The following is a 16,515-nucleotide window of genomic DNA, read 5'->3' as shown; positions in this document are numbered from 1 at the left end:
ACATCCTTCGACACATTCGATGTGACACCCAAAATTTTTTCATCCCCAATCTAAACAGTGCCTTAAAAAAACAGGATCAAGCTAACAAGCCCTTAGCTTGGTTCATGGGATGTAAAAACTCCCAGTAAAGCTACACAGATACGTGGAACTAGTGATATATTAATGTATTTTAAAAGAATAAAAGATATAATAAGATAGAATAAGGACTTGAAGAGTACAGTTACACAAAATAATAATTGTGGCGTAACATTATTTCTTTTGTCCCATGCAACATGTATTTATATAGGCAATCAAACAATATATCTTCTCGGTCAAGCTAATAAGATACTCTAGTAGAGCTTCGTTGAACTGATGCAAGCAAGACTAGGACATGCAAACAGTCAATTAGACCCTACAGTATTTTAGATTCAAAAGATTTGTGGGACCAACCTTTACTCTCTCCCCAAATTGCAACTCGTCACTCCTACTTGATGCCCTACCTAAACATTTGGCATACAAGCAATACAAAACGCCATAATATATTGTGTACACGGGGCATATTCGTCTGAACTATAATCTGTACTACATATACTATCCCTCTAATTTGACTGAACCCATATAAACTCTGTCCTAAGAACTATTCCTCTGATTCGTAGAGCCTATTCGTTTAAGTTTATTTACCAAATTTATCAGCTATTCAGTAATTTTTTTTCCACAACAAATTAAGTTACCTATCGTTTTGGTAGAAACAAGCGTCGACAGCGTGATTACCTTGTTTGAGTGTATGTAGACGTCCAAATCTATGGTGCTTTCTAAAAATGGTGACGACTGGCGATGGTCAGGTTCGTAAAACTTGAAGCTGAGTCCAAACTCCGTGAAATTGCTACGAAGTTTACACAGCCGCATCATCCGGTAAAACTTGCTCAGCACCTGCAGCCGTCTGCATCTTCTAGTCGAGTCGAACTGCATACGAAGCTACTATACAATACGTACATGCTACTTGACTACTTGTCGAGGTCGTTCTGCTGCCGTCTACTCCTACATCTACACGTCGACAAGACGATTCTCCTCCAATTGAACACACCGTATGTTACATTTTTTTTTTCATTCACGACTTGTCAACCTGACAAGTGACACTTGCATTCACTTGACACGGTCTAAAATTCCTCTGGTTCACGGAGAGTAGTTTTTTTTAAGGACGTAAGCAAAGATGTCAAAGGAAAGAGATTATTCTGATTATTTTTATTTAATCATCAAAGGGAAGTATACTATAAATTATGGCCAAGATCTTTTCGGCGTGACAGACTTTCACCTTTAGAATCATTCCATCCTCGGCGACGACGAAGGGGGAGGAAGAAAGCTTGCTCCTTGTGTTCCCACGACGCCGACTGCGTCCACCGTCCATGGAGCGCGTGTCGCCGGACGACGCTGGGCAGGAGAGGGTCATGGCAGCCGCCAAGCAGATCTTGAAGAGCATGGCTGTGTCCAAGAACGCCGCCGACGACATGATGCACTTCCTGTCCACCTTCGACCCGCGCCTGCACCCGCTCTCCTCTCCGGAGACAGGCGAGGAGGCGGCGTCTGGCGCTGATGACGATCAAGAAGAACTAGAAGAGGAGATCGCCGCCGCGGAGGAGGTCATCCTCCGGTGGAACTCCTCCTCGTCGCCGTCGTCTGGCGGCATGATCGCGGACTACCTCTACGCCGTCGACGACGCCATCGCCGCGTCCGGTCGCTCGGCCCGCGCCGCCGCCGCCGTGCACGCCGCCATGCCGCGCCTGGAGGAGGAGGCGCGCTCCCTGCTCTCTTCCTCGTCTCCCTCCCTGCGGCGCCTGTCGCTGTCGTCGGACGACCTCGGCGGCGACGCGACGCCCGACGCGTCCCCGCGCCACGACGTCACGCTCTCCCCGACTGCCGCGGCCTCCGTGGGCGCCGTCGCGGTCCGCATGCTGCGCGCCGGGTACGGGCCAGAGCTCGCGCAGGTGTACGTGGCCGCGCGCCGCGACGCGCTCGCGGAGTCGGTGGCGCTCCTCGGCGTCGAGGCCGTCGCCATCGAGGAGGTGATCCGGATGGAGTGGTCGGCGCTCGACCAGAGGATGCGGCGGTGGAGCCACGCCGTGAGGGCCGTGGTCAGGACCTTCCTCGCGGACGAGCGCCGCCTCTGCGACGAGGTCTTCGCGTCGGACGAGGACCTCGGCCACGAGTGCTTCGCCGACGTCGCCAGGGGATGCGTCCTGCAGCTGCTCGCCTTCGCGGACGCGGTCGCCGTGTCGCCGCGCGCAACCGAGAAGCTGTACCGCACGCTCGGCATGTACGAGGCGCTCGCCGACGTGCGGCCGGAGTTGGAGGCGCTCTTCGCCGCCGACGACGCGCGCGAGTTCTTCGCGGCGGAGGTCTCGAGCACCGTCCAGCAGCTGGGCTCCACCGTGCGCCACACCATCGAGGAGTTCAGCCACGCCATCCACGGCGAGGCGTCGCGGAAGCCCGTCCACGGCGGGGAGATCCACCCCATGACCCGCTACGTCCTCAACTACTGCAGCCTCCTCGCCGACTGCCGCGGCACCCTGGACGCGGTCCTCGGCGACGCCGGCCTCGACGACACAGCCACCGCAAACGACGACACCGCCGCCGCCTCGACGCCGTCCGCGCGCTGCATCCGCGAGCTGCTCACGCTGCTGCTGCGGAACATCGACGACAAGTCCCGGCTGTACGACGACGCCGGGCTGCAGAACATCTTCCTGATGAACAACCTCTACTACGTGGTGCAGAAGGTGCGGGAGTCCCCGGCACTGCGGGAGCTCGTCGGCGACGACTGGCTCCGGCGGCACCGCGGCCAGATCCGGCAGTACGAGACCGGCTACCTGCGGGCGTCCTGGACCGCCGTGCTGTCGCAGCTGAGGAGGGACGACGGCGCGTCGGCGAGGCCGCCGGCAGGGCACAGGGCGCCGTCGGGCCCGTCGGCGAAGAGCTTCAACGCGGCGTTCCAGGAGCTGTACCGGACGCAGACGGCGTGGAAGGTGGCGGACGTCCAGCTGCGGGAGGAGCTGCGCATCGCGGTGTCGGAGCGGCTCATCCCGGCGTACCGGGCGTTCCTCGGGCAGGGCAGCCGGCACCCGGCGAGGCACGTCAAGTGCAGCCTCGAGGACCTCGAGGACTACATGCTGGACTTCTTCGAAGGCGCGCAGAAGTTTGTCAGGTGGTGATCACCGGAGCAGAGGATCGTCTTCACACCATCCATTGGAGGTTGGGGTATGCGTGCATCATCATGAATTCGTGGTGTTTGCGCTCCAATCTCATGATAATTCGATGCTGTAGATTTTGATTTTTTTTTCCTCCTCTCTTCTACTAGGTTCCTTTGTCTATTTTCACGTCAGTCAAACCACAGATTACACTTGCAGACAGATGTAAATATGCACCAAATTCAGTAGTGTATATAATCCTACTATGTTATTCGCCTGTTTATGATTTTGCTGTGGTTGTTATGGAAGTTAAAATGAAAATCTTCAGGACCTGAGCATTAGCCAACGTATGCTTTGCTTGGTTTGTCAATCAGTTTCCAAAAAATTTTACAAAATTATTCAGATTTCCTGTCATTGAATCTTACGGTACATGTATGAAGCATTAAATATAAATAAAAAATAACTAATTACATAATTTACTTGTAATTTACAAAATGAATTTTTTGAGTCTAGTTAGTCCATAATTGGATAATATTTATCAATACAAATAAAAATACTATAATATCAATTTTTTTAAAAAAAATTGGAACTAAAGAAGGCCCAACGAGGTAGCTCCACTGGTGGTTTGCAGGTTTGGTCTGGCCAGCCATGTTCGGATGTTAGAGACTTAGAGTGACACATGATCAGTAATGTATCTTTACCGACTATATTAAGTAAAGTGGGATTCAATAAAATACTACTTATTTTATTGAATAAATTTATTTTATAGCTCATAAAGCTATTGCCTGATATCAGAGAGGGGTAAATCAGATAGAGAATTATTTATTTTATTATTTACTATAAAGTTATAGCTCATAAAGCTATTGCCTGATATTAGCTATTCACTGGCTCCACGGTGTTTGCAACTTACAATGAGGTTTGCCGCTTATTACCTACTCCTTGCGTTCCAAAATACTATAAGTTATTCTTGTTTTTCTAGTATACATAGCTTTTACTATATATCTAGACATAATCTAGATATAACATGTATCTAGATATATAACAAAATCTATATATTAAAAAAAGCCAAAACAACTTATAAGTTGGAATCGAGAGAGTAGTTTCTACCACATTATGGCTGTCGTCATAGCATCTCCAATGATCTATCTAAAACTAAATCTCACGTTTTCTCATATAACATTCACCTAATTCCCTACACATAAGTTCACCCTAGATCATATTTTCCATACAACAGTCCTAATAAACCACAACTTCCCACTCAATCCATCCCAAATTATGAGACTGATTTTTTTGACACCAAATTTGACCACTCGTCTTGATCAAAAATAGTGCAAAAAATTATTTCTTTTATCGTGGCTTGGTTTATTAATAAAAGTTCTTCGAGAATGACTTAAATTTGACTATGCTTGCACAATTTTTTGAATAAGACGACTGGTCAAACTTAGGGTTAAAAAAGCAAACATCTTATAATTTAAGATAGAGAGAGTATTTCTTAAGATAGAGTGGAGAAGGGAGGCGATTCTTCAAATTTGAGGTACAACGAGGATAATTTAAGGTGCCACTAAATTCTAGAGGAGATTTTCTCTGCACAAGTTTCACTTTTAACAATAGGATACTGAATAGATGTACTTTTGCATAAAAATTATTTTGGACAATATGATATTGAACATGTGCAATCTTTGTTGATGCATATAGGAGAGAGAGAAGGTGGGTGTGGGTAGATAGAGATGAATGAGGACGAAAGTGTACTTTCAGAGTCTTATTCAATTTTTTTATATAAATATTATTTATTTTGTTATAACTTGTTTTATCAATAAAAATACTTTAATAATAATTTATTTATTTGACTTTGTATAAAAAATAAACAAAAATTTGAAAGTAAAAAACAACACCTTCAAAGTCACGGGGAGAGTAGAGAGCACGGGAGCAGGAAGTACTAAAAAAGAGCGTACCCTGGTGCATGAGAAAGGTTAGTAACCTCAGGATCACTTGGCCCACGGGAGAGCAGCTTGCACTTGGGTGAGGGCAACGATTACTGGTGGCTAGCGTTTCTCCTGCCATGAGCGTGACAGTTTCACAGAGCTTGCAGACCGGGCATCAGTATGAGCACACACTTAACAGTAACCACTTCTTCAGTTTCAAATACAAAAGACATGATGTGGCAAGCAAAGCAACCACCCAAAACATACGTCAAATTTTAGTACATGAAATGGCTTATATTCCTTTGAATTCACGGGTTTAAAGATTTGGAAACACTTTGTTCGTTTGGTTAATAAGTTATGACAGAAAGTATTATTGATTGATTTGTTATAGCAGAAAACTACTAAATTCGGCAGGAAGCCCGGTCCGTTCTTCCTGTTTTACCCGTAGTTTTGGGCCCGAGTTCAGAGCCGGCCCATTAAGGCTAAAGCCCATGTTCCCTGCCTGCAGAAACAGGGAACCTTCGCGTGGCGGGCAAGGAGCCCACATGTCATGTCACGGGAGTGTTAGGTCGAGCGGGGGCCCCGCCCGGGCCGGGGAGCGCCCGCCGGCATCGCGATCGCCGCCGAGTCACCACACACACCAAACAGAGCAGGGGTTCCGAGAAAATTTTGCAAATTTTTTCACATTCCCCGTCACATCGAATCTTTAGACGCATACATGAAGTATTAAATATAAACAAAAATAAAAACTAATTGCACAGTTTGGTCGAAATTGACGAAACGAATCTTTTGAGACTAGTTAGTCCATGATTGGATAATATTTGTCAAATACAAATGAAAGTGCTACAGTGTCGTTTTTGCAAAATTTTTCGGAACTAAACAAGGCCTTCGAGGCCCTGCCGTTGGCTGTCTCGGTGTCATCCTCTCCTCTCCTCTCCTCTCGACTCGTCTCGTTCTCGTCACCCCCTTGTCGCGGAGCAGAGCGAGCAGCGGACCTCTCCAGGGAGCGCGCCGCGGACGGAGGTCAGCGAAGATGCCCGGGCTCACGGCGCCGTCCGACTACGCGGAGGAGCCGCCGCGTCACCCGGCCCTCAAGATCAACTCCAAGGTCAGCGCTACGCCCCCCTCTCTCCACGCGACCCCACCCGCTTGGAGATTCGAGAGTGATTGGGTCGGTGCCTTGCGGTGTCGCCAATCGCGCGGATTCGTTCGCGACTCTGGCTTGTCCCGTCCCGGTCCAGGCCGGCTGGATGCGTGCGAGGGCTTCTACGGCGCCGGCGCGTTGGCCGATCAGGCCGCCGCCGACTCGCCGTTGGTGCTGTGCAGCAGCGGGTACCACTCCGCTGCCCGTATGCGTCAGGCGTGCAAGGTGCTGTTACTGCGCAATGGTTAGCGAAGCGTGGTGAGCACTGAGCAGTGAACAGTGAGCAAATAGGCCACAGTTTCTATGCCTTTCTGGCCGCAGTCCCACGGCACTTGGATGTTGTATTTCTCTGTGCGCTGCCAGAATGATGCAGCGTATCGGTTGCTGAGTGTATAGATTATCAAGAGCTTTGCCTGAATGACTTTTTAATTTTAGTAGGAATTATTCCTGAACTATCCAGTAAGATACAGAAATGGGAGTGATCTCGGAGCATCATGCTGTTTGCAGGAGCCATTCAACGCTGAGCCTCACCGATCAGCGCTAGTCGCATCATACATCACCCCAGTGGATTTCTTCTACAAGAGGAACCATGGACCCATCCCTAAAGTCGAGGACCTCTCAAGGTTTCTTAGCACAAACTTCGAATTTCCATTTATCATTGTGATCTGTTACAGTTTACCAAATACTGACACTTTTATATGAATGGATCGACAGATACACTGTTACCATTTCTGGTCTCATCAACAAGTCTATTCAGCTATCCATGGGTGACATTTGGTAATGTTTAATGTTTTTTTATGGCATCTAATAATGTGACATGAATGATCTTTGCTCTTGAGTAAATAATTGACATAAAACTTTGCATTCAGGGCTCTTCCAAAGTACAATGTCACAGCAACTTTACAGGTTTCATATATACGATTGCCCAACTAATCATTCTGTGGTGCCTATATGTTAGTATGGCTAATAACCTAAGCGTATAACAATATGATCCTGACATTTACAGTGTGCGGGAAACAGGAGGACTGCGATGAGTAATGTACGGAAAGTGAGAGGTGTTGGATGGGACATATCTGCTCTTGGAACTGGTAAGCGACGAGGTCAGAACTGCGTTTTGTTTAGAGGTCGTAGGAATGGAACCCATCAGTGGTATGCGCGTGTCAATGCTCAAGGGTAGTAGCACCTGTGATTTAGTGAAATCTTATGAGTTCTAGACTAGAAATAAGAAGCCCTTACATATTACTCTAGTATCAAACTCAGTTTGGGTGAACTTCATGAACTCTCGTATGAACTAATTAATAACATGGTCTAGGTATAATGATCATATGAAATACTGAAAAAATTCTGTCTTCTGATTGCCCTCATAAAATTTGCTTCTAGATACTAGCACTTTGCATTTGCTTGTTGACTAAAATGATTCCTAATAGTAGTATATCTACTGATGTTTTGTATGATTCCAGCAACTTGGGGAGGTGCCAAACTATCTGATGTCCTTGAGCTAGTTAGAATACCAAAACTCAGTTCAGTCACATCTCTAGGCGGGAAGCACGTTGAGTTTGTTAGCGTTGACAAGTGTAAAGTGAGTGTGTTGATCCTTATTGACTAGCAGACACTTTTATGGCAAAGCCTCCCTGCTAATGTCATATTGTTTGTGTGTCAGGAGGAAAAAGGTGGTCCTTATAAGGCATCTATTCCATTGAAGCAGGCAACAGATCCTGATGCTGATGTATTACTTGCATATGAAATGAATGGAGAGGTGGACAAAAATTAACTTTTCTTTGCATAATTGAAATTCAATTTTAGATAGTCTCGATATGATGTTTAAGTTATTCTTCAACAAGTAGTTTCTTTATTAATGCCTTTGTGCCATTCTGCTACTTGTTTGCCTTTTCAGTTTTCATTTAATCTGGATGTCTTTTTAATTTTCTTGTTATAAACTACCATGTGTAGGTACTCAATCGGGACCATGGGTACCCACTCCGGGTTGTTGTGCCTGGCGTTATTGGTGCACGCTCTGTAAAATGGTTGGACAGTATCAACATAAAAGAGGAGGAATGCCAGGTTTTCTGAAACTATGAGTGCAATGCCTTCTCATATTTATTTTCTATGTTCAAAACTGACTGCTGTTCTCAACCAGGGTTTTTTTGTGCAAAAAGATTACAAAATGTTTCCACCAACCGTGGACTGGGACAATATTAATTGGTCAACTAGAAGGCCACAGATGGATTTCCCTGTGCAGGTATGCTGAATCATTGACTCTTCATTCCTCATATGTGGTGCTAGGTTCTCAAGAACTTATGTTCATTTACTTTGATCATGTAGTCTGCTATCTGTACACTGGAAGATGTAGATGTTATCAAGGAAGGAAAGGTCAGTATGTTTTCATAACAATGCATACTCTGAGACTGAATCCTGTGTAAGTACCATGGACAAATTTCATATAAATCTTCTTCACACACCGTTATGCTTGCTCGCTGCAGGCTAGGATTGCTGGATATGCACTTTCAGGTGGTGGCCGTGGCATTGAGAGAGTGGATATATCTGTTGATGGGGGTAAAACATGGATTGAGGCTCGTCGATATCAGAAAGACAATGTGGCGTACGTATCAGATGGACCTCAAAGTGATAAGTGGGCTTGGGTTCTCTTTGAGGCTACATTAGACATACCAGCAAATGCTGAGATCGTAGCTAAGGCGGTAAGTGAAATCCATCTCAGCCCACTGTTTCACCCAACTTACCAGCAATGCCTATTTGCTTGTCTTATAAGCCATACTTTTTCTGCTGGCCAACTGTGTTTTTCTCTCGTAATAAATCAGCGAATAGTATTTTCAGCCATGACGTCTTAGACTAGCGAACAAACTTTTAAAATAGTTTATGAGAAATGCACCTTGTGAACTACAGGTGGACTCGGCTGCAAATGTTCAACCGGAAAAGGTAGAAGACATATGGAATCTGAGAGGAATCCTCAACACGTCTTGGCATCGGATCAAAATACAGAACTCTTCAGGAAGATCTAAGCTGTGAAATTAAGTACGCTGCTGACAACTTGGAGCAAGCATGGTGCTGACCCTTGCGAGTCTTACCATTGTACTAAAATAATAAGTCATTTCAACTTTCTGTATTTCTCGTTTCTTGTCAAAAAAAAAAAAACTTTCTGTGTTTCTCGAGTCAGGCTGTACCACGAATGTTGGAGTGGTGTTCTATGGGATTTGAGCTCACTTGATTTCTACGTAATGTCAGCTGCTGCTGTTTTTTTTTAACTGCTGTTATCGGTTGGTCTGATATCAACAATTGCATTCTGCGTTGAAAACTATGCAGCATAGAACACTTCTTTGGGCAAATGACAACTCCGGAAGAGAGGCGCACTTCATATCCCAGCTAAGAAATACTAATAAAAAGATAAAAAAGATGTGAACATATATATCATTCCTTCCTAGCAGTGGAAATGGAAGAATAAATTTCAGTACATAATGATGCAGTTAGCGGTAACATTCTTCCTATTTACTACTACATCAGTCCCATACACAAAAGGAATGCAGCTGCCGTGGGACGTGGACATCAATTATCAGTGATCTAGATCGAAGGAAAACAACAAAGATTGATATGCCAAATTACTGACAAGCAATGGATTGGATTAGCTATACTTCTAAGTGCTTCCAGCTACCTCCTCATCGTGACCGGTGTCACTGCCCTGCAAGAGTAATGGCTCATCGTGACCGGTGTTACTGCCCTGCAAAAGTAATGGGAAAAACATCTGGAAATTAGAACCAAGTCTACTTATACAACTACAAAGCAGGAAATGGTGTACAACAAACACATATACTTACATCAGTTGCCATTTGGTCCTTGATTGAGAACAAGTCCTTCAGCATTTTGTCCAAAGAATCCTTAGCTAATGGAGACTTCTTCATTTCTTTCTGTCCTGATGATTCTACAGAATCCTCAACAGGCGCGGCACCATTCTGAAACTGCAGCGACAACAGCAGTTTAGCCTGATCAGATATCTCATCCTAGAGCACTACATATCTTCATTGCCCTTCACTAGTGAAGGTAAACAATTGAAATGATAACCAACGTCTAGCTTTAAGTTCAGCAAGATTAGATTAACATCCACGAAAGAGTGCCACACCTCTGCATTAGCAGCACCTGGATGCTCTGATGTGTCTCCATTTTGGTTCAATTGACATTCTGTAGCGCTGGAATGCCGCGCGGATTCCTACAGAGCAGCTTGGTCAGACGCGTGAGAAGGATCAGAAAACGATGGAGACAATGACGAGAACATGTCGTCTGAGCTGAGCATCGAATCGCCGTGTCAGCACCTCACCCTCACCTGATCCTTGGCGGCATCCTGCTGCCACTCCGGCTGGAACTTCTGCAGCAGCAAGGTGAGCAGCTTCTGCAGCTCCGGTGGCACCTCCTCGGGGAAGAGCTTGGGGATGTCGTCCCTAGCGACGTTCTCGTTGACGCACCGCCTGATCAGTATCCTCAGGCACACCAGCAGCTGCAGCAGGGAGATGCCTATAAGAAGCAGAGTAGGGAACCGAGCAGTCTGAACCTGCTACGCCCGCGACGCGAGCGATGGCGCAGGAAGGAAGCAAGGAAGACAAAGGGAGACTGACGGGGTCGAGCTCGGCGTCGGAAGGGAGCTGGAGAGCGTCGCGGGCGACGGTGCGGTCGGCGGCGTCGAGGCCGGTGCGGCGAGTGCGCCAGAGCGCCTGTAGGATGTACTCGACCGACTCCTTGGACCCCGCGCGCGCCAGCAGCGGGAGGTGCACGTGCCCCCACAGCGCCGCCGACGTGCCGCGCTCCCGCTCCATCTCCGGGGTTCTGTTCCGCCCTACTGCCGCCGACGGGGACGCGAGGTGGACCGGTGGGGAACTGCTGGAAGGTGGAGAGGGGTCGATTCGGTTCTGGTGGGCAGGAAGAAACAGCCCAGAAGACGAGCAAGTTGGCCCAATTACAGTAGACCGCTTACTTGTTGAGGCCCACTTAATTTAATGGGCTGACGAAAGCTTGGACCATCAAACAAATTATTTTTTTAGGACAATCAAACAAACTATTGATCTGACACTTTTTAGTATCCTTACCCTATGCTATCACCCCAGTATCCAATTAACAAACTACTCCCTCCATTCTAAATTGTAAGTCATTCCAAGAATCTTAGAGAGTCAAAGCATTTTCATGTTTGACCAAAATTATAAAGAGAAATACTAAGATTTGTAACATAAAGTGAGTATACTATGAAAATATAATTAAGGATGAATCTAATGATACTTAGTTGGTATCATAATAATAATTATTTTACTATATAAATTTGGTCAAACTTAGGAAAGTTTGACTCTCCAAGATTCTTGAAATGACTTACAATTTGGGATGGAGGGAGTATTGATCACTTGTTCGTAAAAACACAAACTTGTATGACCATAATGTTAGCCAACATCTTTTCCAAATACTTGACACTTTTGATCTAACCACCCTTTGTTTCAAAATAGTCAGCACTTTACAAACTTTTTTTTAATGTTAGCCAACATCTTTCCCAAATACTTGACACTTTTGATCTAATAACCACTCTTTGTTTCAAAATAGTCAGCACTTTACCTTTGCGGAAACCCACGCTTTCCTATTTTATTCTTAAAAACACATGCGAGGTAAATGTTTTTCGAAACTTTTTAAAAAACATACTTTATTTGGTTTGGTGAGGATTCAAGGGGATCGACCGAAAGTCCAGGAACATGCATTTTGATCATTTTTATTCTGGAAAAAGTGGATCACACGCCTTTATAGCAGTGAATAATGTTCCCGAGATACTCCTACCTCAATCCCCAAATTACATAAACTTAACTCGATCATTTTGTCGGCCTATCACACGATCAACCGGATCCATCATATCCGGTCCACGTGAAGCACATGCTGACGACGGGCCCCAGCGAATAGAGAAAATAAAAATGGGCTCCTTTTTATTTTGAAAAAAAAATGAAATCAGATTGGTTACCGTGAGACTGACCAATCACACTTAGGTCAAGAGCGGTTAAAAACACCCATTTTCGCGCGGCAAATAAGCGCACAACACTTTTTTCATAACAAATCAATATAAATATTACTAAATTTCAGCAAAACAAATAGGTAGAACCATCCGAAACACCGAACACACTACTAGCTGGCGACCTACAACACCGGACACAGGGGCGGAGCTAGGTATAGATTAGGGGGTGCAACTGCACCCCCAAAAAATTAAAAAAACTATGATTATATCTAAAATTTTAAATACATATACCCACTCTATGCATCCACAAGCTAAGTACACCTTCTCTAATTTGTTCTAGCTTCGCCACTACGGGACACACTTTTAGAGTTGATGCCCTCCGACCAACATGCATCCTAATATTGAAACGTGCCACTTAAATCCACTAACTTCCCTAAAAAAAAGTCTAGGTCTACAAACTCTCATGCTTTTACGCATCCTAATGTTGTTCAAGTATATGCCATTTAGACTTAGGTCTTGTTTAGTTTGATGAGTGAAAATTTTTTAGGTATCACATCGGATATTTCATAAGATGTTGGAAGGAATATTTGGATACTAATAAAAAACAAATTACATAGCTCGTCTGAAAATTGCGAGATGAATTTATTAAGCCTAATTAACCCGTCATTAGCACATGTGGGTTACTGTATGGTTAATCATAGGCTAATTAGGCTTAAAAAATTCGTCTCGCGATTTAGCACCAAACTGTGCAATTAGTTTTTGTTTTCATGCATGTGTCTAAAGATTCGATGTTGTGGACGAAAAGTTTTTGGGTGGGAACTAAACAAGGCCTTATGTCCATATAACAGTGCGGGAGCTGGCTTTTGGTGAACATGGCGTCGCTGGCGTGGCACTGACTGTGCTGCTGCGAACTTGAAGAGTGCGTGAGGTGGTTTGTACTATGTGGAAATAAGCAGACCCACACTCTTCTTCATTTCCAGCTCCAGCTCCAGGGCGGGACATCAGTCAGCGTCACGCATACACACCTTTATTTAGCAGGCCGTCGTCACTACTCACTCGTCAGTGCAGGACAATGCCACCGCCGCCTGAGTACTTTTGGAGTTGATGCCCTCCGTGCAACACGCGCGGACTATTAAAATCCCCGCCCCAGTAGCCTCGTGTGTTTTAAAGCGACCGCGGGAGCCATCGGGCCATCGCCGGCGGCCGAGAGCTCGTGTAGGTGTAGCGGCTGTTCCCATGGCGTGGGCGTCAGGAGGCGCGGCGGCGGCGATGGCGGTCGCTCTGGTGGCGGCCACGTTGCTGGGGACGGCGAGCGCATCCCCGGCGGAAGGGATCCAGCCGCTTTCCAAGATCGCCGTCCACAAGGCCACCGTCGAAATGCAGCCGTCGGCGTACGTGCGGGCGACGCCGTCGCTGCTCGGGGAGCAGGTGCATATATATATATATATATACCCGTACCCCCAATGTACACCACGCCGTCAGGCGGCGGCGCTCGGATTAGCGTTGGCATTATATTGCCACACACTGCACATGCTTTTTCCGTTCGTTATTTGAGCGTCAGACATGACAGGGAGAAGATACTGAATGGGTGACGGTGAAGTACGGCCGGAGAATCCCTACCATCGACGACTGGATCGCCGTCTTCTCTCCAGCTGATTTCAAGTAAGTTCCATTCAGATGTATACAAGTTTAGTACTCGTACTAGTTTGTAACCCAATAAGAGCCGCTATTATGTATGTGGTGGTATATATATACGCAGCTCGTCAGCTACGTGTCCTAACCCATGGCCAGCAGAACCGCCGTATCTCTGCACAGCACCCATCAAGGTCCCTAGTTAATTTGCAAACGTATCGATCACTAATTATGTGTGTAGAACCACCGAATAAACCTAATCTGTAGATCTTTCTCCTTTGACTGAAAACATTATGTGTTGCTGCATGGGTGCTGTGCATGCAGTATCAGTACGCCAATTACTCGGAAAACTACATCTACCGGGGCAAGGGCAGCATCCGGCTGCAGCTCATCAACCAGCGCTCCGACTTCTCCTTCGCCCTCTTCACCGGCGGCCTCGACAACGTACGTGAGATGACCTCTGCTCATTACAACTGCCAATCAAGGCCGGCCGGCCGTCTGTATATCTCATCGTTGCATCCATCCATGAATGCATGTAGCCGAAGCTGATCGCGGTGTCGGAGCCGATCGCCTTCAAGAACCCCAAGGCGCCGGTGTTCCCGCGCCTGGCGCAGGGCAAGTCCCACGACGAGATGACCGTGACGTGGACCAGCGGCTACGACATCAGCGAGGCCTACCCGTTCGTGGAGTGGGGCGCCTTGGTCGCCGCCGGCGCCGGCGCCGCCCATCCCCAGCAGGCCGCGCGCACTCCCGCCGGGACGCTCACCTTCAGCCGCGGCAGCATGTGCGGCGAGCCGGCGCGCACCGTCGGGTGGAGGGACCCCGGCTTCATCCACACCGCCTTCCTCAGGGACCTCTGGCCCAACAAAGAGTGAGTACGCTAGCTGCCATTGCACTTGATTGCACTGCAGACTGCAGGTTGTGATTCATGCTTTATTTCTCGAGGAATGTGTCACTAGTTGTCAGCTTTAAGCACGTGCGCGTGTACTCTGGTCGAATTTTGAGGTTTATTTCACTCTCTTGGACTTTGTGCTTCAGGTACTACTACAGGATCGGGCACGAGCTCCACGACGGGTCCGTGGTGTGGGGCAATCGGCCCTACACGTTCCGTGCGCCGCCGTCGCCGGGGCAGAAGTCGCTGCAGCGCGTCATCGTGTTCGGCGACATGGGAAAGGCGGAGCGAGACGGGTCGAACGAGTACGCGGCGTACCAACCGGGGTCGCTGAACACGACGGACGCGCTGATCAGCGACCTGGACAACTACGACGTCGTGTTCCACATCGGCGACATGCCGTACGCCAACGGGTACATCTCGCAGTGGGACCAGTTCACCGCCCAGGTGGCGCCCATCACCGCCCGGAAGCCCTACATGGTGGCTAGCGGCAACCACGAGCGTGACTGGCCCGACACGGCGGCGTTCTGGGACGTGGAGGACTCCGGCGGCGAGTGCGGCGTGCCGGCCGAGACCTACTACTACTACCCCGCCGAGAACAGGGCAAACTTCTGGTACAAGGTGGACTACGGCATGTTCCGGTTCTGCGTCGCCGACTCGGAGCACGACTGGCGGATCGGCACGCCGCAGTACGAGTTCATCGAGCACTGCCTGTCGACGGTGGACCGGAAGCACCAGCCGTGGCTCGTCTTCGCGGCGCACCGCGTGCTGGGCTACTCCTCCAACGCCTGGTACGCGGGCGAAGGGTCCTTCGAGGAGCCCGAGGGCCGCGAGAACCTGCAGAAGCTCTGGCAGAAGTATCGCGTCGACATCGCCTTCTTCGGCCACGTCCATAACTACGAGAGGACCTGCCCTATGTACCAGGTAGGTAGTAGTTAACCTACTACTAATTAACCCAGGAAATTCTGCGGTAATTCTTGGTAATTATTAAGCCTAACTTTACCCTGCGTTGCAACGGCGAACGATGGAGCAGAGCCAGTGCATGACCAGCGAGAAGAGCCACTACTCCGGGACGATGAACGGGACCATCTTCGTGGTGGCCGGCGGCGGCGGCTGCCACCTGTCGGAGTACACGACGGCGATCCCCAGGTGGAGCATCTACCGTGACAAGGACTACGGGTTCGTCAAGCTCACGGCGTTCAACCACTCGTCGCTGCTGTTCGAGTACAAGAAGAGCAGCGACGGCAAGGTCTATGACTCTTTCACCGTCGACAGGGAGTACCGCGACGTGCTCAGATGCGTGCATGACAGCTGCTTTCCGACGACGCTCGCCACCTAAAGGCTTTGTGTGTGGTTTAGTAGGGATTAGAAGAGATTCAGGATAATTTTATCATCTACAAGTCAAAATCTCCTTCAATCCTCTCGAAGCCTTGTTTGGCTGTAATCAGATTCACCTCATTCTATATGTGGGTTAAGGTGAATTAAATTAAAGGTGGAATCAGTAGTGCTAGCTACTAGTAGTCATGAGGAGCTTGTGTTAGCTTGTTAGGTGCAGTGTGGTCATGCATGGCTTCGATCTCATGTGGCCCTCAACTCAACTTTCTGCATCTACCATTTTCGGTTATACACTGGAGTAAAAAAAATACCCGGCAAATGTCAAAGCCGTTTTCAGAGTTTACTGGCAGATTTAGAGGAGTGAAGTGATTGCTTGGCCAGGCTCATAATCATACTCTGACCTGAACTACTATTGCATGCTAAATCAAAGCCTTAACATCCACCCCTAC

At 47.7% G+C, this 16,515-nt stretch overlaps 4 protein-coding genes across 4 annotated transcripts; 3 read left to right on the top strand and 1 right to left on the bottom strand.

Moving 5' to 3' along the window:
- Positions 1,080-3,499, top strand: LOC8060617 (exocyst complex component EXO70B1). The gene has a single exon (XM_002445775.2). It carries the CDS (start codon positions 1,383-1,385, stop codon positions 3,180-3,182), a length of 1,800 nt encoding a protein of 599 aa, XP_002445820.1. The 5' UTR covers positions 1,080-1,382; the 3' UTR covers positions 3,183-3,499.
- Positions 6,009-9,484, top strand: LOC8060954 (sulfite oxidase). The gene is made up of 12 exons (XM_002445774.2): positions 6,009-6,188; positions 6,732-6,847; positions 6,939-7,001; positions 7,094-7,130; positions 7,231-7,312; positions 7,685-7,803; positions 7,885-7,980; positions 8,175-8,285; positions 8,362-8,463; positions 8,547-8,594; positions 8,705-8,920; positions 9,126-9,484. Exons 1-12 carry the CDS (start codon positions 6,114-6,116, stop codon positions 9,246-9,248), a joined length of 1,188 nt encoding a protein of 395 aa, XP_002445819.1. The 5' UTR covers positions 6,009-6,113; the 3' UTR covers positions 9,249-9,484.
- Positions 9,623-11,116, bottom strand: LOC8060616. Its single transcript, XM_021464688.1, has 5 exons — positions 10,844-11,116; positions 10,555-10,725; positions 10,354-10,440; positions 10,052-10,192; positions 9,623-9,954 (listed from the first exon to the last, which is right to left on the bottom strand). Exons 1-5 carry the CDS (start codon positions 11,039-11,041, stop codon positions 9,871-9,873), a joined length of 681 nt encoding a protein of 226 aa, XP_021320363.1. The 5' UTR covers positions 11,042-11,116; the 3' UTR covers positions 9,623-9,870.
- LOC8060615 (nucleotide pyrophosphatase/phosphodiesterase) lies at positions 13,277-16,407 on the top strand. Its single transcript, XM_002445773.2, has 7 exons — positions 13,277-13,635; positions 13,778-13,869; positions 13,967-14,033; positions 14,164-14,283; positions 14,379-14,710; positions 14,878-15,655; positions 15,765-16,407. Exons 1-7 carry the CDS (start codon positions 13,312-13,314, stop codon positions 16,068-16,070), a joined length of 2,019 nt encoding a protein of 672 aa, XP_002445818.2. The 5' UTR covers positions 13,277-13,311; the 3' UTR covers positions 16,071-16,407.

Source organism: Sorghum bicolor, chromosome 7 (genome assembly GCF_000003195.3).
Source record: "Sorghum bicolor cultivar BTx623 chromosome 7, Sorghum_bicolor_NCBIv3, whole genome shotgun sequence".
NCBI classification, from domain to species: Eukaryota; Viridiplantae; Streptophyta; class Magnoliopsida; order Poales; family Poaceae; genus Sorghum; species Sorghum bicolor.
This window is presented reverse-complemented; position numbering and strand designations above follow the sequence as displayed.